A 21620-nucleotide genomic window follows, 5' to 3' on the forward strand; every position below is an offset into this window, starting at 1 on the left:
GCGATCGCAGCATGCCGCAATTTAAATCCCACAAGCGGAGAATCGTTATCGCTCTCTGCTCCTGGATGCCGGCACTGCGATTTCCATAGTAACCCTATGGAAAGCTTTACAGAGCGTGATCTGCAGGCGATTTATCCCAAACGGATCATCGTCCGTGGACAGGCAGCCTAAACAACAGACAAAGGGGAAACAAATATATATATATATATTTTTTTCCGCCTAACAACCGTTTTTAAAGCAATCAAGTAGTTTTAATTAATTTGTTAAGTCCATTGGGGAATAAAGTATTTATTTTGGGCCCCTTCCACACATCGCAAATCGCGGCTGCAGGACACACGGTGACAGGTGATGACTACTAGTAACCGCAGGACACACGGTGACAGGTGATGACTACTAGTAACCACAGGACACACGATGACAGGCCATGACTAATAGTAACCGCAGGGCACACAGTGACAGGCCATGACTACTAGTATCCGCAGGGCACACGGTGATAGGCCATGACTACTAGTATCCGCAGGGCACACGGTGATAGGCCATGACTACTCGTATCCGCAGGGCACATGGTGAGAGGCCATGACTACTACTAACCGCAGGACACACGGTGACAGGCCATGACTAATAATAACCGCAAGGCACACGGTGACAAGCCATGACTACTAGTAGCTGTAGGACACACGGTGACAGGCAATGACTACTAGTAACCCCAGGGCACACGGTGACAGGCCGTGACTACTAGTAGCCGCAGGACACATGGTGACAGGCAACTGCTAGTAATCACAGGGCACACGGTGACAGGCCACGACATCTAGTAACCGTAGGGCACACAGTGACAGGCCATGAATACTAGTAGCCGCAGGGCACATCGTGACAGGCCTCGACTACTAGTAACCATAGGGCACACAGTGACAGGCCACGACTACTTGTAGCTGCAGGACACACGGTGACAGGCCACGACTACTAGTAACCACAGGGCATACAGTGACAGACCATGACTACTTGTAGCTGCATGGCACACTGTGACAGACCATGACTTTTAGTAACCGCAGGGCACACGGTGACAGGCCATGGCTACTAGTAGCCGCATTGCACATGGTGACAGGCCAGGACTACTAGTAGCCGCAGGACACACGGTGACAGGCCATGACTACTAGTAACCAACTGCATTGCACATGGTGACAGGCCACGACTACTAGTAACCACAGGGCACACAGTGACAGGCCACGACTACTAGTAGCCGCAGGACACATGGTGACAGGACACGACTACTAGTAACCACAGGGCAAACGGTGACAGGCCACGACTACTAGTAGCTGCAGGACACACGGTGACAGGCCATGACTACTAGTAACCACAGGGCACATGGTGACAGGCCATGACTACTAGTAACCGCAGGGCACATGGTGACAGACCATGACTACTACGGTAGTAACCGCAGGGCACATGCTGACAGGCCACAACTACTAGTAACCACAGGGCACACGGTGACAGGCCAGGACTACTAGTAAACACAGGACACACGGTGACAGGCCATGACTACTAGTATCTGCAGGACACACAGTGACAGGCCATGACTACTAGTATCTGCAGGACACACGGTGACAGGCCATGACTACTAGTAACCACAGGTCACACGGTGACAGGCCATGACTACTAGTAACCGCAGGTCACACGGTGACAGGCCATGACTACTAGTAACCAACCCCATTGCACATGGTGACAGGCCACGACTACTAGTAACCACAGGGCACACAGTGACAGGCCACGACTACTAGTAGCCGCAGGACACATGGTGACAGGCCATGACTACTAGTAACCAACCGCATTGCACATGGTGACAGGCCACGACTACTAGTAACCACAGGGCACACAGTGACAGGCCACGACTACTAGTAGCCGCAGGACACATGGTGACAAGACACGACTACTAGTAACCACAGGGCACACGGTGACAGGCCACGACTACTAGTAGGTGCAGGACACACGGTGACAGGCCATGACTACTAGTAACCGCAGGGCACATGGTGACAGGCCATGACTACTAGTAACCGCAGGGCACATGGTGACAGACCACGACTACTACTAACCGCAGGACACACGGTGACAGGCCATGACTAATAATAACCGCAAGGCACACGGTGACAGGCCATGACTACTAGTAAACACAGGACACACGGTGACAGGCCATGACTACTAGTATCTGCAGGACACACGGTGACAGGCCGTGACTACTAGTAACCACAGGTCACACGGTGACAGGCCATGACTACTAGTAACCGCAGGTCACACGGTGACAGGCCACGACTACTAGTAACCACAGGGCACACGGTGACAGGCCACGACTACTAGTAACCACAGGGCACACGGTGACAGGCCACGACTACTAGTAACCACAGGGCACACGGTGACAGGCCACGACTACTAGTAACCACAGGGCACACGGTGACAGGCCATGACTACTAGTAGCTGCAGGGCACAAGGTGACAGGCCATGACTACTAGAAACCACAGGGCACACGGTGACAGGCCATGACTACTAGTAACCGCAGGTGACTATCACGAGGGGAAGCGCAAACAGCCCGCACGGATGTAAACAGTGTTGAGTACTGTCGTCCTCCAGTGTGTTTCTACCTCCGGCCTCTAGGGGCCGCTAGGCCGCAACTGAACGGGCAATGTGTCACTTGTAGGGAAGGAGGAAGTAAGAGAAGCAGCAAGAAGTGACGGAGGTGAGGTAATGTCTCACGGGTGAGGGGGGAGGTGGGGTCAGAGGGGAGAACTACAGGGCTCAGCATGCCGCACAACCTGTGCCTGTGCTCTGTGGTGTAGTGATGGGGTCACTGCTGTGGAGGACAGAGCTGCTCACAGAGGCTGCTGGACCCAGCTGTCAGCATGGCTGGTTTGTTGGTGAATTGTTTTTAAAGGCGCGTTACACGGAGCGATGAATAGTCCGCACCAGCGAATAATGCCAGAGTCCGCTGGCGCAGCCCGATGATGCAGGCAGATACCTCGTTCGCACGCAAGTTGTTCGCATTCGCCGCACCAGCGAGCGGCCGAACGATCCGTGATTAAATTGGACGATTAGCGAATGAGCCAACGTTGGCCTTCATGTCTGCGTAAAACGAATGATAAGCGAACACATTAGCGTTCATTCTTTACACTGAACAATGATAATTCGAATGATCCGAAGAGTTTTATTTTTTTGTAGCGATTAATCGTTACGTGTAAAAGCGCCCTGAGGCCGGATTTGCACCATATTTGCGCACCTTTTTGTGTGCAGAGTTCGCACACGCAATACGCAGACAGTAGAACCCGATGATTTCAGTGAATTCGTTCACACGGCTGTATTTTGCACGTGCATTTTGGTTTCGCAAAACAAATACGCAGCATGCTGCAGAGACCGCGTTCTGGCTGCGATTGGAACTGCGCATGCCCGGGAATGTGACGTCACTGACGCGCTCAGTGTGTTTTCTTTTTTTTCTTTCAAAATCCCCACTTTGAACAGAGCGGGGATGCGTATGGAAACGCTGACCCTTCCCAGCGCCCCTTTCTGCTACAGGGGTGTGACTCCTTCGGCGCCATTGTTCTTGGTTGGACCAGAAGTGCGGGGATAGCGATACATGCACAGTTGAGTTTGATAGATCTGCACTCAATAGGGACAGATGAATGGTGCATGCAGCCGGCCTGGAGCTCGCGTTGCATGCGGCGGGCCCGGGGTTCATGGTGCATGCGGGGAGGGTGGGGGGGCCGTGGCTCACGGTGCATGCGGGGAGGGTGGGGGGGCCGTGGCTCACGGTGCATGCGGGGAGGGTGGGGGGGCCGTGGCTCACGGTGCATGCGGGGAGGGTGGGGGGGCCGTGGCTCACGGTGCATGCGGGGAGGGTGGGGGGGCCGTGGCTCACGGTGCATGCGGGGAGGGTTGGGGGCCGTGGCTCACGGTGCATGCGGGGAGGGTTGGGGACCGTGGCTCACAGTGCATCGCTGCTATGTACACGTGATTTTGTACGGTCAGTGATGCTTTTTCATGTCAAAAAATCTTGCATCGCACCACCGTGCCGCGTTAAAAATGTATCGCATAGCACGAAAATTGCAAGTACGTGCTATGCGATAAACTAGCCCGCTCCATAGGGAAATATGGGCTACAAAACATCGCAAATTGGGGCTGTATAGAGCATGCCACATATTTTTTTCTTCTAGCAACATTGCATCAGACAAACATTGCTAATGTGCAGGTAACCATTGGACACCTGGGCCCCACATACATGCAGTTTTGTAGCGCTGTTGCATCACTACAAAATCACGCAATTTTGTCGCCCGTGTGAAAGCAGCCTAAGGCTGGGTTCCCACGGGACGTACTCCTGGCGGAAATCTTGCAGTTTTGCCGCAGCGCAAAACTGCGAGATTTCCGTCGGGAAAGTGCAGCTTCAAAACCCACGGCACTTAGCCGCAGGTTTTGGAGCGGCTTGGCCACATGCTTTTCCGTTGCAGCCTGTGCTCCCGTAGAGGAGAGCAGGGCCGCAACGGGAAAAAAAAAGAATGGACATGCTGCGGCCGGGGAATCCGCGCCACAGCGCCGGCTTCTGCCAGCTTTGCCGTGACGGATTGGCCGTCCCGTGTGGACAAGATTTTTGACAAATCTCGCCCATATGGCTGGCCAATCTCGGGATTAGCGGCCGCAGGCAGGTTTACCGCAGCGAAATTCTGCACAGAATTACCGCGGCAAATCCGCCCTGTGCGAACCCAGCCTTATGGTTTTCTTTGCATGGATCACCTGACATCTAATATGTAACCTGGGTGCCATTCGGGTTCAGACAGATGCCAGTGTATAGCATGCACAAAGGTCAGTGAATATCGGGGACGCAGTGTAAGAAGACAGACGCTGATAGCAAGGAGCTGATTCTATGGCTACCGCACGCAGGCCGTGGGACTATCATAATGCTGTGGAATTTCACCATGTCTAGTAGGTAGGAAATTGATGGGATTTGGGAATGACGGGAACCCATAGGGAATTCATAGGTTGTTGATTGTTGGAATATTGCTCAGTCAATGTCTATACAGTTTGCAATTTATTTGGTATATGAATGCAACTTTGTCGCCAAGCACATCTAACGTGTTACTGTGTATTACTTCCACCCTACCAGCGGCTGAAGCATGGATACCTGGCAGCTCAGAAATGCTCTGGAACTTGCTTTAATTCACCAGCCTGACACTGTGACAACCAGTCTACTTGACCAGATGCTAGAGGTGCCATTCAAAGATCGCTATCGTAGACTGGATCTGCCAACTCTGCTTCCACGTACTGAACAGGTAGATAAATAACAATCATGTATTCTCCTCCAAACTACACTTAGAGGGGTTATCCACACTTTTAAAATTGATGGCCTGTCATTACAATAGGCCATCAATGTCTGATCAGCGGGGGTCCGAGTTGCTGCAAACTCCTCAATCGTTCAGTTGGGTTGCACACTGGTAGTTCTTGGAGCGCTGCACTTTTCATGGTGGTTCTATGAAGTAGTCCTCCATGCTCAGCCCCTTCACACAGCTGAGAGTTGGACCCCCAACAATGAGATATTTTCCTAGCTTATCCTAAGGATCGGCGATCAGTGGCAAAAGCCCGGATAACCCCTGTAATGTATAGCACTGGTTTTCTTGCTGTGCAGTTTTTTTTTTAGTTTATAGCATGAGCTTTAACTATAACTTATTGTTTGAAATGGAAATGATTAATTTTCCTGAATTTCTTGGCACTGCAGTCGCCAAATCTTCGCTCTGTGATCACTGCTCTCAATATCTTGGAGAAATATGGGAAGAATCTCCTCTCATCACATCGTCCGAAATTTTGGAGAAGTGTCAAATTTAACAACCCAGTTTTCAAATCGACTGTTGACGCCATTAATGTAAGTTGTATTTACTCATCCTAGTTTATCTTTTTTTTGTTGTTGTTTTTTAACTATTTTATGCTCTTTAGGATGCTTAAAGTTACCGTATTTTCGCTTTATAAGACGCTGACAGTCAGAGTGTCCTGTAAAGCAAATGTGACGAAATTCAGGATCATTACAGGTGGGGTGGAGGTGTGCTGAAGTCTATACCCCATACCTTAATGAGACATGCTATTCAATGTTGGGGGGTGACGCTCCCTGTACCTGATTGGCTGCACAGCTGGTTTGCCTGCAGGTCCTGGCAGGCCACTAACGTAATGCTGCAGCTGCAAGTCCTTTTAATACACAGCGGGTTGCAGAGTTGCGGGTTTCCTTCATGGCCCACGCTGCAGCCGAGGATTGGCCCAGTTGAAAGCCCCTTTCCTGGCGGCGGACCAGAAGGCGACACCCGCTCTGTTTTGAAGCGGGGTCGCCATGAGTGAAGACACAGTGCCATGGAGTGGTTTTGTCCCCCCCCCCCTTTCCCTTTCAGATATGTGTCACATTGCGGTGGACAGCAGGGAAGACACAGCGTCAGGGCTCCCGTAAGTGACACGGCATCCACACACAGAGCCCCACAGCAGCAGGGAGCCAGCAGTGGCGCGCTACACTCCCTTACATGTGCCCCTCGCACACTGCGTGACGAGAGCAGGGAGCTACAGCAGCGGCAGACTGTGAGTTAGAGGCTGCAGCCGCATAGAGCAGCAGGAGGTCGACATCTGGAAGGCCACGGCAGGGGAATGTGAGTTAACGCTGGTTTACACTGGCGATGATTTTTAGGTTGGACGGAATTTAACAATCAGCCAGCAGTCCCTGAAAAGCGGACGATGGGTGCACATTTACACACACCGATTATCGCTAAAACGATTGCCGATTAGCGTTGTTGTTGTTGTTTTTTTGTTTTTGTTTAAAGAAAACATCGGCTGGTGTAAATGGGTCTTTACAGCCTGTGGAAGCATACAGGTGCAGGAGCAGGACAGCTGGGGGGCCACAGTGCCAGAGTTGGGGGACAGGCGTTTAGCTGTAGATGGCTGTTCAGTTACATACCACATAGTACGCCTCACATTAAAGCAGTTTAGCACCTTCCAGGACCTTCATCTATTGACCCAATCGGGAGCTTGGGGTGTGACAGGTGCATTTTTTCCTGTCAAACCCTTAGCTTCCGGTGGCGTCAAAATAAAATAATACCCAACATACATCGCTATAACTAGTCAAACATGGCATTCAGGGCTCCAGGAAAGCTGGATGACAAGTAATAAGATCACCATTACATTTACACTCAGCTGTCCCTGGATCCTGAATAGCAGGCTGACCTTAATTCGGAGGCAGTACTACTGCTGTTTATTCCTCCTATGATACCTCCCTCACTGCCTGGTCTGGGGGGAATTCAAAATATTTTTTTCCTATAAAACCTAGGTGCGTCTTAAAAAACGAAAAATACGGTGTGTCTTTTTTTGGTGACACATTGGGGCAGATTTTCTAATACTCTCTAATTGTTAGTACAAACTTAGACTAAACAGTCTTAAAGGGCATCTGTCACTAGGTTCATGCTGCCCAAACCCAGGACAGGAATGTCTATTAGCCCCACGTATGTGATGGTCAGAAACACTGTAGCATTTCAGGAAAAAAAACATTTGTTGAAATTTGACTTAAGAAATTCGACACAGAATTTCCGCGGCAAATCCGCCCTGTGTGAACCCAGCCTAAGGGTGCTTTTACACAGTCGGATAGTCGCCCAAATAATATCTCACACGAGCGATTACAGACCAGTGGTGCGGATTTTGACTCTGTGTTGGATGCAGAAATGCTGCGTACATCCCGCAGCACTTCCACCCATAATTTTATATGACGTACCGTATTAGTTAGCTTAGTTTTACAACAGATTTTGTGACAAACGTTTGGTAAATTTGGGCACAAAATGCTCCACCTTTATATGTGTTCTATACTCCTGTTTTTGGGGACTTTGTTGTGCTTAATCTTTCACTGGGACTATGAGGTGTCAGTGCAATTAAAGGGGTTGTCCCGCGCCGAAACGGGTTTTTTTTTTTTCAAAACCCCCCCCCCCCCCCCCTTCCTGTTCGGCGCGAGACAACCCCGATGCAGGGGTTAAAAAAGAACACTGGAGAGTGCTTACCTGAATCCCCGCGCTCCGGTGACTTCTTACTTACCTGCTGAAGATGACCGCCGGGATCTTCTCTCTCGGTGGACCGCAGGGCTTCTGTGCGGTCCATTGCCGATTCCAGCCTCCTGATTGGCTGGAATCGGCACGTGACAGGGCGGAGCTACACGGAGCCGCTCTCCGGCACGAGCGATCCCATTCATAAAAGAAGAAGACCCGGACTACGCAAGCGCATCTAATTTGGCGATTAGACGCTGAAAATTAGACGGCTCCATGGAAACGAGGACGCTAGCAATGGAACAGGTAAGTGAAAAATTTCTTATAACTTCTGTATGGCTCATAATTAATGCACAATGTACATTACAAAGTGCATTAATATGGCCATACAGAAGTGTATAGACCCACTTGCTTTCGCGGGACAACCCCTTTAAGAGCTGCACTATTAGCTCTGAATGTGAATAGGGCCTTAATGGAGCTGTCTGAGATCACAACAAAAGTTTTCTGTTTGTTTTTTCCTTAAACCTCTTGAAGAACTGATATTTTTTGATCCTCGCCTTTCAAGATACATAAGCTTTTTTAATTTTTTTTTTATTGATAAAGCCGTTTAAAGGCTTGTTTTTTGATGGCCGAGTTGTTTTTTTTGAATTGTGCCATTTCATCCACCATAAAATGTAGTGTATAGCAAAATTTCTAACTGGGATGAAATATGAAAAAAAATGCAATTGTGCCATTGTTGTTTTTGTTGTTTTTTTTTGTACAACATGCACAGTGCAGTAAAAGGACATGTTCACCTTATTCTGCAGGTCAGTCTGATTATAGCAATACCAGGTTTTTTTATGTGTTACTACTTCTAAAGAAATAAAAAACCCTTATAAAAATTCCTTTTTGTTGCCATATTCTGAGTCCCATAGCTTTATTTTTGGGGAGCAACAGGTGTTCATAAAACAGCAATTCTGTCTGATCCCTTTTCAATATCTGCAATACTTGAGTATTGCACAATCTTGTACTTTTATTGACAGCCTCTTAAGCCCAACCAACAGGTAGAACTTGATCCATGGCAAGCCTTCACAAGGTCCCAGGCTGCCTTGGCAGCGCATTGGCACCCTGTGACTACTAGTTGCTTAGATGCCATGGTCAGCATTAATCCCTTCCTCTTAGTAGTTAAACGGCTGTCAACTGTATGAAAGAACTGACAGCTACGGGTATGGAGCAAGTTTTACACTTGGTGCTGTAAGGGGACGTGCCAGGGAGTCGAGCACTGGCATAACTATAGGGGATGCAGTTGGACCCGGGCCCAGAAGCCTTAGGGGACCCATAAGGCCTCTCTTCTCCATATAGGTAGCCCAGTACTATAAATAAAGCATTATAGTTGGGGTCCCCGTTACAGGTTTTGCATTGGGGCCCAGGAGCTTCAAGATAAACTTTTGCACTCAGGTCCATGAGCATCTAGCTACGCCCCTGGAGCCGAGTTGTGTTTTTTTTTATATTCGCCTACTCCTGCGATCCAGCACTGTTCCCCTCCGAAGTTGGCGTGCGGCATGAAGATGTGACTCTTCTTCAGAGTCTCATGCGTGTGTTCTCCCATAGACTTGTATTTCTTCTCATTATAAAAAAAAGAAATAAAAATGAGTGCTATTATCCTGAAACTTGCAAGTAAGTTCACAAAAGAACACACTTTATAGTAACAATGACATTTCAGGAAGGGGATCAGGCTGAGAGGTTTTCAGTCCTCCCTGGTATTATAAACTAATATTGATTGCACCCTATAAATTGATGCGAGGGGCACCTTAAATGATCACTGGAGGTACACTTTAGATATTGGCTGTATGGTGAAAATGCCAAGCCAAAGGAGGCGATACATGCAGACAGTCTATCTTGCAGATTTACTATACTTTCTTAAATGTATTTAGTATGTATCCTAAGATATTTCTTTTCTTGCCTCCTAGGGCGGGCGTCATGTCTTATCATTGTACGGCTACACACAGTCTCTCCCAGACGGTCTTAGCTTTCCGGATACTATGCAAGAACCAGATGCCGCCAATGTTGCTGCTGTGACGGCAGATGTCATTATCCTCCACCGCGAGCTCAATCTTCTGGCCTCTGTAAGTGCCTCATTGCTTTCAGGTGTGACTACTGGCCTTCACATACTGTGGTTTTTCCTTAACTGAAATGAATGCTGTTTCTACCCCCAGGATTGCCATCCATTCCAGGAGCAAGCAAAACAGGAACTGCTGTATATGCATTTCTCTCCGGTAAAGTATTAAGATATGTTTTGTTGAGTTTTACCTGAAAAATATGTTGCTTTCTGTGGCCTTCTAAGGAAAAGCTTTCATGACGCATGGGATTTTTGTATTCATGCAGCCATCCTTGGTCACAGATTCTGTGGTGTTTTCCAAACCTGCTCCATCAGGTAATCCAGAAACCGCTTTACCACTTGGAAATTCATATACTGGAATTACATTATATTGTACATTTTCCCTTTTAACATGTTTTACTCTAGTTTAACCGTTCTTATGAGGTATTGTGTATTTTTAGCCCTAACTTCAAATCTTTGGATATTGGTTGTCTCTCTAGTTTCAGAAGAGTCCTCTGAAGGATGTGGTCTGTGTGGTGTGAGGACCATCTCCGTCGTGTGTGCATCATGTAATGACGCATTGTGCCTCGAGTGTGACCACAGAGTACATACGCACCCCAGTCGTTCACATCACCAACGCACTCCCTGCGGTACATCTCCCACGAACAGGTATTGGGTTCGTTTTTGGTTTTCTACTATACTCATATTGTATTTACACTTTTGTAACAAATTGTTTTACTCCTTCAATGCATCTTAAATGAAACACTATTGCAAATAGTCTTACGCTATTTGTCAATTTTCTGTCTACAATATGGTCCTACGTGTTTCCATGGTCACAGACTCCAGCAACTATGTACCCTGATCTGCAGTCATGCTGTCTTCTAGCCATTCGTGATTCACTGATGGCCTATGAAATGAAGGTTTACAAGGAGTAAGGGACAGATAGAGGGGAGAATGACTGCTGGATCAGACTACACAGGATATGTGTGTCCATGCTACCATGAAGATTCATACATCTATTGGAGCTGTAGACACAAAAGAGTAGGATATTGTAAGACTGTTAGCAAAGATTTTTCGTGTTTTATTTAAGATGCATTGAAGCAATAACATTTGTTACAAAATGATATCCTTTAATTAGGCTTCAGAAAGACTAAAAAGAACCTGTCACATCCTTACAGCAGCATAAACTAAGCTATGGTGCTGTTGAGGAATGTGACATGGAGCTGAGTGAAGTATTTTTTTATACTCGCCCGCTCTCGTGATACAGAGGTGTCCCCCTCTGAAGTCAGCGAGCAGCACGAAAATGCAACTCTTTTGACAGTCCCGCGTGCGCACTCTCTCATAGACTTGTATAGGAAAGCATGTGCATGTGACGCTGAAAACAGTGGGATTTTCGTGCCGCCTGATGACTTCAGAGGGGGACACTGCTGAATTGCATGAGCCGAAAACAATTAAAAAAAAATACATCACCCAGCTCCTTGTCACCTTCCCTAATAGCACCATAACATAAGCCGCTGCGCACGGCAGAGCCAGATTCCGCATGTGGAATCTGGCCCTGGCAGTAGCGACATCTGTGCATACCTGCTTTTCCTTCTCTTCGAATCTGTACTGCGGATGGTCCGCACGGCTCGCAGTCGGACATGCACAGTACAAATTATTATTTTTTAAACTCCTGCTTTTCCCGTGTCATCACCTAGCAATGGCGCGGAATTTGCAACCTGTCCGCAATGTCAATTGACTTCAATGGAGGCCGTCCGCGTGGAATCCGCGCAAAGATGGAGCATGCTGCAATATTTCCTCTGTGAGTGGCAACTGCAGTTGGGTTCCAATAGTATGCAGGAAGAATAGATTTCCCATAGCATGCTGCGGATGGTATTTGCTGCGGATCTGCGGTGCGGACTTAGTTTATGATGTTGTGGGGATGTGACAGGCTCACTTTAAGTGCCTGTAACGTGTTTCTTTTTCTTTTTTTTTCTTATAAAGGCCCAAGGATGATGAGTTTCTTCCACGTGTTTCATCTCGCCCCCCATGGCAGTGCATGTCATGCCATACTTTAAATAGAGGAGGGTCAGTTCTCTGTGTTGGATGTGACCGCCCCCGTGGTTGTAATAACGCATCAAGTATGACATTAGAAACTTCTTTGCAGAAAGACACATGGAAGTGTCAGGCTTGTACCCTACAGAATCCTTCTTCAGCTGTCTTGTGTGCAGCTTGTGACCGACCTCGGCTCGCCGGGAAACCATCTATAGACCATGAGTCTACTGCTTTTTCCTTGATAGATACTAAGGACCCTATAGGCTTCTACAAGACGGCAGCCTTACCTGACCAGAGTGGACTTATATCTCTGTTAGTGAATAGGAAGACCACTGTGTGTGGTGGTATGTATGACAAACCAATCAATATTGAGGCAACTAATCCAAGGCCACTAACCCAAGGCAATAACAATGCTAGTCTTCCTTACTCAAAGAAAGGCAGCCCAGATAACTCTTACACGTTTGAGAAACCCATCAAGAAGTTTATCAGCAACTTCGAAAATTTATCTGAATTTCTAAATCAGGATAAGGAAAAACAAGCAAATATATCAAAGGTAATTTGTAGTAACGGTAAGAATTTGGAAAAGTAGGAAAAAATGGGACAAAACTACTCTAACTTTTGTAATGTGGACCCTAGGGTTGGCAGTGTTCCCACTGCACATTTTTCAACTCATGCAGTGGCCGTGTCTGTGAGATGTGTGACCGAACCAGTGAAGGGCTGTTATCTACAGAAGAGAGTAAGAAAAAGGTACAAGAAAAACCATTAAAAAACCAGGACGAGATGAGACAGAAGCAAATGAAGGAGGATGGAGCAAAACTAGTCGCATTGATTAAGGTAAGGGAAATGTAAAAAAATGACCTGCTATATGCACTTTCTAAAATGCTTTCTTGGTCTTTTCAAATTTGTGTCATTTAAAGGGGTTATCCCAAAATCAACTATTGTCACCTATCTATTGGATGGGGGATGAAAGTCTGATTGGTGGGCGGGGGTCTCACCGTTGAAACCCCACGATCCTGAGAACAGGGGTCTAATGTTGCTCCGCTCCTCCTCACTGCGGGTTCTCTACAACCTCGCTTATACAACCGCCACTACATTCGATCTCCACATGACTGCCAGTGGGTGCAGAGAAGAGGTCAACACAGAATCTACGTTCTAGAGCTCAGTGGGGGTCTCGGTGCTGAAACCCCTGCTAATCAGAATATTATGAGACATGTACAATTGGTGTAAATTGGAATTAATGAACCACAGTGGAACGCCATAAAGTAGCATACGGGAAAAGAAATGTTCAGCTTTTTGCAATGAGTTGCTCCAAAATTTATCATGCTGCATTCATCATTTGATAGATTTCATGCAATTAAAGGGGTTGTGAGGTTATGGGACAACCACTTTTCAATAACACTGCCTGCATTAAAATACGAAACTGATATATACTTATGTCACTGTGGCTGCCAGCATCCAGCGCTGCAGTCCCGCTGTGGTCCCGATGATTGTTGTGACATATAATGTCATAGGAAATCACTTGACCACTGCAGCCACTGAGAGGCTGAATTGTTACCGCTTGTGTTCATGGCATTGGCGCTCACACCCTGAGTGCCATGTTGCCAGGAGTTCAAGAACGGGACGCTGCTGCCTCTCCTATTCATTTCAGTCAGAGCTGCTCCTGCAATTATGAGCATCGGCTTCTGGTGTGTGCCCACACTGACAGTGGGCGCTGTCTAGAAAAACCCCTTTTAAATTCTATTAAAACCAAATGATTGTAACACAATGATACACAGTATCCTTGCTTCAACACCGCATGATGAGAGAAAACGAAAGCACTAAGCCGGAAGTCCCATTGTTGTGGCAGCATCACATGCTGTCTCTGTGCTGCCTCAGACGTACAACACCCGGGAAATGACACAATCATCAAAAGGGGTTTTTAATGTTGAAAGTATTTACTACAGAACAGATTCCTGTTGGAAAGTTCAAGCACTTCACATCTGTAATCCTTTGTCCTGTTCTCAGGAAGGGGAGGCGAATGGGGTGTCTCCAGAAGAGGTGTGCAGTGCAATACGGTACTCTGGTACGGAGGTGCCTCTACGGTGGCTGCAGTCTGAACTAGTTTACGTGTTAGAACAGTTAATTGATGCTGCATCGCAGAAAGCCGGATCTGAGTTGGGGGCTTTCACGGCAGATGAAGCTCGTAGCGCATGGTTGTCATGTGGAGGTCATATGGAGGAAGCCGTGAATTTATGCATTATACAGCGAAGAAGCAAGGTTAGTTACCAGCAAGATGGCACACAGTTTACTCTGTAGAAGTAAGCCATGAGACAGTTTACTTTTACTGATAAGTACTTGATAGAGATGAGCGAGCACGCTCAGTTAAGGCAGTTACTTGAGCCAGTATCGGTCTTTTCGAGCGACTGCATACTTGTCTGAGAAAATTCAGGGGGTGGGGGGTAGAGAGAGAGAGATCTTTCTCACTCCCCCCCCCCCCCCACACCCCACCCCCCCCCCGAATTTTTTCAGCCGAGTATGCAGTTACTCGAAAAAAACGATGCTCACTTGAGTAATCGCCTTAACTTAGCGTGCTCGCTCATCTCTAGTACTTGACAATTTAGTCATTTTCTAGACCCTGATCAGGTGTAAGACGTATGCTTTAACTGCTCTCTTTTTGGTTCTGATTTATAGATGGAGGAACTGTGTGCCCTTGGCTTCCAGGATCGAGATAAGGTGGTCGCAGCCCTCTATGAGAGCGCCGGCAGTGTAACAATAGCGCTTAGCATTTTACAGACACCTGTTTTAGAGCCTTTTCTCAACCGTGTATGGGAAGATAAAGAAGTCCCATTTCAGCTGGATTCTGGAGACAGACAGGTGATTATGATATATTTACTGTGTAAGATAAGTGGGATTTGTAAAGGCCATTGTACAGACAACGATTATCGCTTAAAATTCACTCAAAAGCCATCTTTTGAGCGATAATCATTGTGTGTAAATTTGCCCCCATCGTACACTTACGGTACACTTTTCGTCCATCGCTGACTTCAGGTCAGCATGAAAGCCTCGTCCCTGACAAGAGACCGCTCGCTGAATACTCCACAGGCAGCGCTGATAACATTCTTTAACTCCTGTTAACAGCTGCTGTCCCGCTGGAGACCAATAGTGATGTATTTAGAGAACAGACCACCTGCTGTTCTCTAAATACATGCAAATGAAGTACTAAAGAGCTGATTAGCCCATTAGTACCTGTGCAAAGTGATCGCTCAAAACTGTCAGTTTCTGACGAATTTTGAGCGATCATCTGTGTGTGTAAATGCACCTTAAGTCTGTGTATTAACCCGTTCATGACGGCCCATTTTAGGCCTTAATGTCTCACCAATTTTACAGTTTTTTTTTCATCTTCACATTCCATGGCCCTATTCACACGGGCATTTTTACACGGCGAAATCGCAACGCTCGTGTGAAAGAGGCCTAAGAGCCATAGTTTTCTTTTATTTTTCTGTCAACCTTGTCATGTTTTTCTGAGGAAGCCCCCTTTTTGTGGTGATACACGTGGGGTCACCGGGTACAGCCGCATTTGTAACATGCCCTTGTTTAATCTTGTATAAACGCTTAACCATTTTCCATGGGTTTATGTTGTTTTCCTTTGTAGTTTTTGCATTCTGCACCTGACTACCTCTTCAGGTTTATTGGTTAGTGATGTCCCTGTTTCTGTTTGGACATGCTGTGTTTTTAATATCATTTTTGGGTACAATGTATAACTTTTATTAAGTTTTATTTCTGGGTGAGCGAAAAAGCAGAAATGCAACTTTTACATCATTCCATCTGTGGTAGAAATAAATGAATAAGATTACATGGATACCAAATTTATGTAGCTTTTTTGTTTTACTATTTTTGCATACTAGGTGCACTTTAGAAACATCGCGTTGGCATTGTTGAATTCTTGGAGCTGCAGCATATTTATTTTCCCGTCGATTAGGCTGCATGAGAGCTTGTCTTTTATGGAATGATCTGCAGTTTTCATTCATACCCATTTTGGGAACATACTGCATGACATTTTGATCACTTTTTATTCCATGTTTTGGAGGCAAGATTAACAAACTGCAATGCTGGCATAGTTTTGTTATGGCATAAAACTTGCAGCATAAATGACATGTTGACATGTTTTTTAGATATGTTTTTACATTTTTATTACATTTTATTATAATTTTTACTTTTGTCCCATTATGAGACTTGAACTTCCTTTTACTTTGATCGCATTATTTCAGTATTGCGCAAGCCTATTAAACCCTGTATCTCAAAGGGTCTTATAGGCCACTATGGATGGCTGAAATGGAGGTAACTTATTAGGCTTCTAGGTGCCATAGCATCCCATCGGAACCACACAATTGCATCACAAGGAGTCCCCCTTCTTTTGTCAGCCTCTTAAATACCACGGTCTGTGCAACCCCGCAGACTAAAGTGTTAAAGGCTTGAGATTAGAGCAAGCTCTGATCCCAGCAGTTAGTACAGGAGCCTAGTTGACTTCCTACAGTTGAGCACCTACTGCACCCAGCATGGTACACCTGTGCCTGGCTTCCGATGCAAAGTCATAAAAAGGTGCATGCATTGGAAGAAAGTCCAGTGGTGGGTACCATAAAAAGGCGTATAGGTGGACACTAATGGATTAAAGCTGTTTCTGATCCTTTAGGCACTCCTCAGACGATTACTTGCGGAGCATTCTCTACATAGTTGGGGACGTGCCGAGCTTGCGCTGTCGCTGCTTCAGGAAGGCGAAGGGCGTTACAACCTCCAGGATGTTGTGGAAGCCGTGCGAGAATCACAGGACCGTGATTTTATCAAGAGGATGCTAACTCAGGAATGTACAGTCTGTGGATGGCAGCTTCCACGCAATAAGGTACCATCGAGCACATTAAATAATATTGGCATATCACTCAGCAGCGCAGCAATGCAGATGGCAAGCGACAGTTTCCATCAGGGTTTGTTCATCTCCACCTTTCATAAAAGATAAGTGGCAGAAGATTTTAAGTCAAGCCAGTCAAGAAAACTTAGAGCAGCACAATATAGTAACAGACATGACGATTTCAGCAGTGTGTCACTTGATGATGTGTGCAGTAGTGTTTTTTTTAAGACATTTAAAACAGTGTAACATTCAACCGGGGATTAATCCGATAATACTCATTGATGTTCATATATCCAGGCTTGTCTCACCCTCCCTTCAGCCACTGATTGACAGGTCTCTCGTAATGCAGTGTAATACATGGAGACCTGTGAATCAGCTGCTGGAGGCAGTGTGAATAGATAAGCCATTCATTGATCACCTCTGATCGTGCACTTCATGGTCTCAAATATAAGCGGTCCTGCCAGAAGCTAAACTAGAGTGTCTATCATTATACAATGCTGCCCACAGCCAAGGCAAAATAGGGGACCTGATAGTTTGCCTATAGGTTTAAAGGGGAAAAAAACAACACATGCCCATAGTCTTAAATATTGGCTAAGTATTTATGCAATTTTACAGTCTGAATTCAATTTTACTACCTTATTTTGTTTGCATCCAGAACACACATGCTTCACTTCAGACACAGGAACACTGTCTATTGATTGAAGTCAGATGCCCATTGTGCTTCAAAGGCTGCAGTCAAATACAGGCATTAATCTGGAATTGGAGGTAGAAGATTAGAGGAGGAGTTTAGAAGTAAGCACTTGTGTGTTGTGCGCACTCCGAAAAGTAACTGGTTGACTTCATGAGGCTGTATCCGTACCGGCTACAAAATCCTGCAACAAAACATCGCTCGTGTGAAAGAACCCATTGGAAACCATGGGCTTCACATTGTAGTGATGATTTTGCAGCTGTGCGGATGCAGCCTTAGTGTTCACCAAGGGCGTAACTATAGGGGATGCGGTTGCATCTGGGCCCAGTAGCCTTAGGGGGCCAATAAGGCCTCTCTTCTCCATATAAGGAGCCCAGTACTATAAATAAAGCATTATAGTTGGGGGCCCTGTTACAGGTTTTGCATTGGGGCCCAGGAGCTTCAAGTTACGCCTCTGTTGTTCACACTTGTGGACCTGACAAAAATCGGAACAGGAAAGGTTCCAATGTCAGCAGTGCAGCCTGCGCTTTGGACCTGGAACTTTAATCTGTCACAGATCAGCATAGAAGTAAAGTATTAAATAACTGTTTTTGTATTGGAATGCACCATAAATAGCCTTTATAAACATATTCTGGTAGATCTCTTACGTGAAGCTAGTCAGCAGTAGTTTGCTTCTTAAGATAAGTCTTGTATATACAGAATTTTGATCTTGCTTCCTCTTTTCCAGATGCGATCTCTAACTTCGTGTGAGTGTTGTATCTGCCCAGACTGCTTCCGGATGCACTTTACAGTTGCCGTAAAGGAGAAACACATTAGAGATATGGTGTGCCCATCATGCGAGGAGCCAGAGATTAGCGATGAGGGCGAACTCTTACATTACTTTTCTACGCTAGACATTCTGGTAAGTTTACTTCTAGTAGTGTACCAATAACGTGCGACACTGTGGGAACAAATCTTTCCGGCAAAAAGAATGTGACGCAGATATTTCAGAAGATCTGCAAATATCTGCTACGTATGAACGCATCCATATAAGACATATACGCACAACTCTGTAGTGCACTCATTATTTACACACAACTCTGCTACATACAATGCATTTGGAAAGTCTTCAGACTATGTCACTGGAACCCAATCAAACATCTCTAGAGAGATCTGAAAATGGCTGTCTACAAACAATCCCTGTCCAACCTGATGGAGCTTGATAGAAGCTGCAGAGAAAAATGGCAGAAAATCCTCAAATCCAGATGTGCAAACCTTATGTCATCATAACCAAGAAGACTGGAGCTGTAATCGCTACCAAGTGTGTTTAAACAAAGCACTCAGTACAGGGTGTGATTACTTATGCCAATGCAAAATATTAGTTTTTCATTTATTTTTTTTTATTTACAGAGATTGCTAAAATTCAGTTTTCACTTTCTCATTATATGGTATTGAGTGGAAATGATGTGGAAAAACTTAAAATTTAGTTTTAATTTGCACAAGGCCTGAAGACTTTCCTAATACATTGTACATATACATTCCATGTGTAAATGTGCCCATTTTTCTGCCAAATGATGATTTTCAGTTCGGCATAAAATACATCATTCAGCAGAAGAGGCCGCATGCTGTGTTCTGCCTTGGGGAGCGCTGATTACATTGTCTCAGCTTTCAGCCCCGCACCAGAACAAAGAGAATGCATTGATTAAGCTACTAATTGGTACTAATAGGCATTAGTACCAATTAGTAGTTTATGCAAAATGAACGCTCAAATGCCATCTTTGTTTGTAAATGGGCCTTGAATCCTCCTGGTGTCTGGTCACATGACAGTGAGATTAGAAAGGTCCTTCACACTACTGATGCCTGTAGCCTGTTGTGTGGTGTGCTGAGACTGGGAGGACCAGCCTGGTACAAGGTCAGTGATTCCTACAAGTGCGTTCCTCACCTGCCCAGCACTGATAACACAGATCAGCACAGGGCAGAACTCTGTTCTCTCAGTAATCCAGCAGGCGCTTTATCAGTTCTCTTCCTGATCTTTAAGAAAGTGGTCTGGACCTCTGGCACTGCCGGAACCGCCAGACTCTGGACCATAAGACGCACATGCTTTACAGAAAGATTTTTTTCTTCTTGCTAAAAACGTGTATCTTATAGTCCAAAAAATTCGCCAATTTATAACAATCCGTTAAATAAACAGACTTCACTAAAGTGCTTCTCTCATATTTATCTCTAAAATAACTAACTTATTTAGAGTCGTTTGCTTTAAATGTGTATTTTTATGTCTGAACATATGTGGAATGTTTTATTTTTGATACGCATGAAGTATCTACTTAGTTTAGACCACGATTTCTGATGTTTAACAGAGGTGTTCACTATTGTAATCTTCTGTGGTGTTTTTCAGTTACGGGACACCCTTGAGGAGGATGCATATAATTTGTTCCACAAAAAGCTGACAGAAAGGACACTTATGAAAGATCCGAAGTTCCTTTGGTGCACACATGTGAGTATACTCAAAATAGTGGATTTTGGTTCCGATGTTTTTATCTTGTGGGAAGAGAAGGGAACACGGGATGAAAAGAAGCAGGGGGTTGGGGAAAGGAAGGGGGTGAAGGATAAGTATATATTGATGAGCCCACATTGGACGTCTCAGTTCATAGGCAATGGTCATAACAAGATGTCCTCCAGGTGGAATAAAAATGTACTACGATAGTTTAGGCCACAATTGCGATATAAAATATGAGCTTGAAAGACTAGAAGTATCTGTTGGGAAGTCAGAAATTGAAGAAACGTGAGATCGTCATTGGTTCTGCTAGAACGAAGAGGTCTATGTGCTAGTTATGTGTCCTGGAGTATTTGTCTTTCCATGTGCCATTGTATATGTTGCATGAAATTAACTGCATGCAACATATACAGTTAGCCTATACTTCTGTTTATATAGGATGCTTCATATGAACAGATTCTACTTCCACCACGGATGCCTACTGTATTTACTGTACGTCAAGTTGACCTTCCAGAAGAAAATGTATAACATCTGCCCTTCTGAATTCTGCTAGGTGTAGTCATCATCAAGTTTAATAATATTCACATCCCACCAGGCTGGTATAGCGGCAGGCGAATGTTTATATGCTGAGCCATTCGTTGATTTGGAACCAAAAAGAACTTGCATCTGAAGAGATAAAAACAGGAAATGTTATCAGCAGAGCCTGGCAGTCACACGACACAGGCTTTGGGCTGTAATGAAATCTCAGCATCGCAGTAAAATATTTTTTCCAAAACCAGAAGTGGATTCAAAAAAGAGAACTAGCATCCATTTTTTTATACTTTCTTTCCCTTCAGAATCCACATCTGATTTTGACTTCGAAAATGGCATCCAAAAACCTAAAAAAAAAAGTTACGCGTGTGACAGCGTCTACTGAACACTCCTTGAAGTGCCGAATGGGGTCTGATGTAGGGCCTGTCATCTGCTATGGTTTCCTCCTTCCCAATAAGTCCTCTTGGATAATCAATAGTGCTTATTAAGAACGCTTGCCGCAGGATTTCGGAGAAGTACGAAGGACATGTGATCCTTCTCAACACAGTTGTCTATCTAAGTGGAATCATTCAGAACACAAGATGAACACAGAACACATTTGCTACACATTATTATGTGTAGCAAATGTCATATAAGAGCTTTATTACATGAGCGCTAGCAGCTGCTCATATTTGAACCTACCATACTGAACCTACAATTCCAGGTGTAGCCCGACAAATAGTGCTATTACATTCGTGTGGGTGGCACTCATGCAATAGCACCACATCACATTCGTCTGGCACTTCTTGCAGATGCCATCATTTAAAAAAGGCAGTATCTAGAGATGAGCGAGCACCCAAATGCTCGGGTTTGAGTTATTCGAGTTGAGCTTTTCGTAAAATTCGAGAGCTCTACTTGAGTAACGAACC

At 45.6% G+C, this 21620-nt stretch overlaps 1 protein-coding gene across 5 annotated transcripts in view; it reads left to right on the forward strand.

The window, feature by feature from the left end:
• Positions 1-2686: 2686 nt before the first annotated feature.
• RNF31 (ring finger protein 31) overlaps positions 2687-21620 on the forward strand; it is a 28672-nt gene continuing 9738 nt past the window's right edge. Inside the window, exons 1-15 of one of the 5 annotated variants that reach the window (XM_066604030.1) lie at positions 2771-2895; positions 3502-3623; positions 5138-5303; positions 5747-5890; positions 9977-10132; positions 10223-10282; positions 10392-10440; positions 10605-10773; positions 12088-12691; positions 12775-12972; positions 14143-14394; positions 14809-14991; positions 16808-17014; positions 18436-18609; positions 20083-20181. In XM_066604030.1, the coding sequence (XP_066460127.1) occupies positions 5148-5303; positions 5747-5890; positions 9977-10132; positions 10223-10282; positions 10392-10440; positions 10605-10773; positions 12088-12691; positions 12775-12972; positions 14143-14394; positions 14809-14991; positions 16808-17014; positions 18436-18609; positions 20083-20181 (2451 nt within the window). In that variant the 5' untranslated portion in view covers positions 2771-2895; positions 3502-3623; positions 5138-5147. Of the gene's footprint in view, positions 2731-2770; positions 2896-3501; positions 3624-4598; positions 4961-5137; positions 5304-5746; positions 5891-9976; positions 10133-10222; positions 10283-10391; positions 10441-10604; positions 10774-12087; positions 12692-12774; positions 12973-14142; positions 14395-14808; positions 14992-16807; positions 17015-18435; positions 18610-20082; positions 20182-21620 lie in introns of those variants that run through there. The other 4 variants (XM_066604028.1, XM_066604029.1, XM_066604032.1 and 1 more) reach the window with 4 other exon arrangements.

The sequence above is a fragment of the Eleutherodactylus coqui genome, chromosome 5 (assembly GCF_035609145.1).
Source record: "Eleutherodactylus coqui strain aEleCoq1 chromosome 5, aEleCoq1.hap1, whole genome shotgun sequence".
Taxonomy (NCBI): domain Eukaryota; kingdom Metazoa; phylum Chordata; class Amphibia; order Anura; family Eleutherodactylidae; genus Eleutherodactylus; species Eleutherodactylus coqui.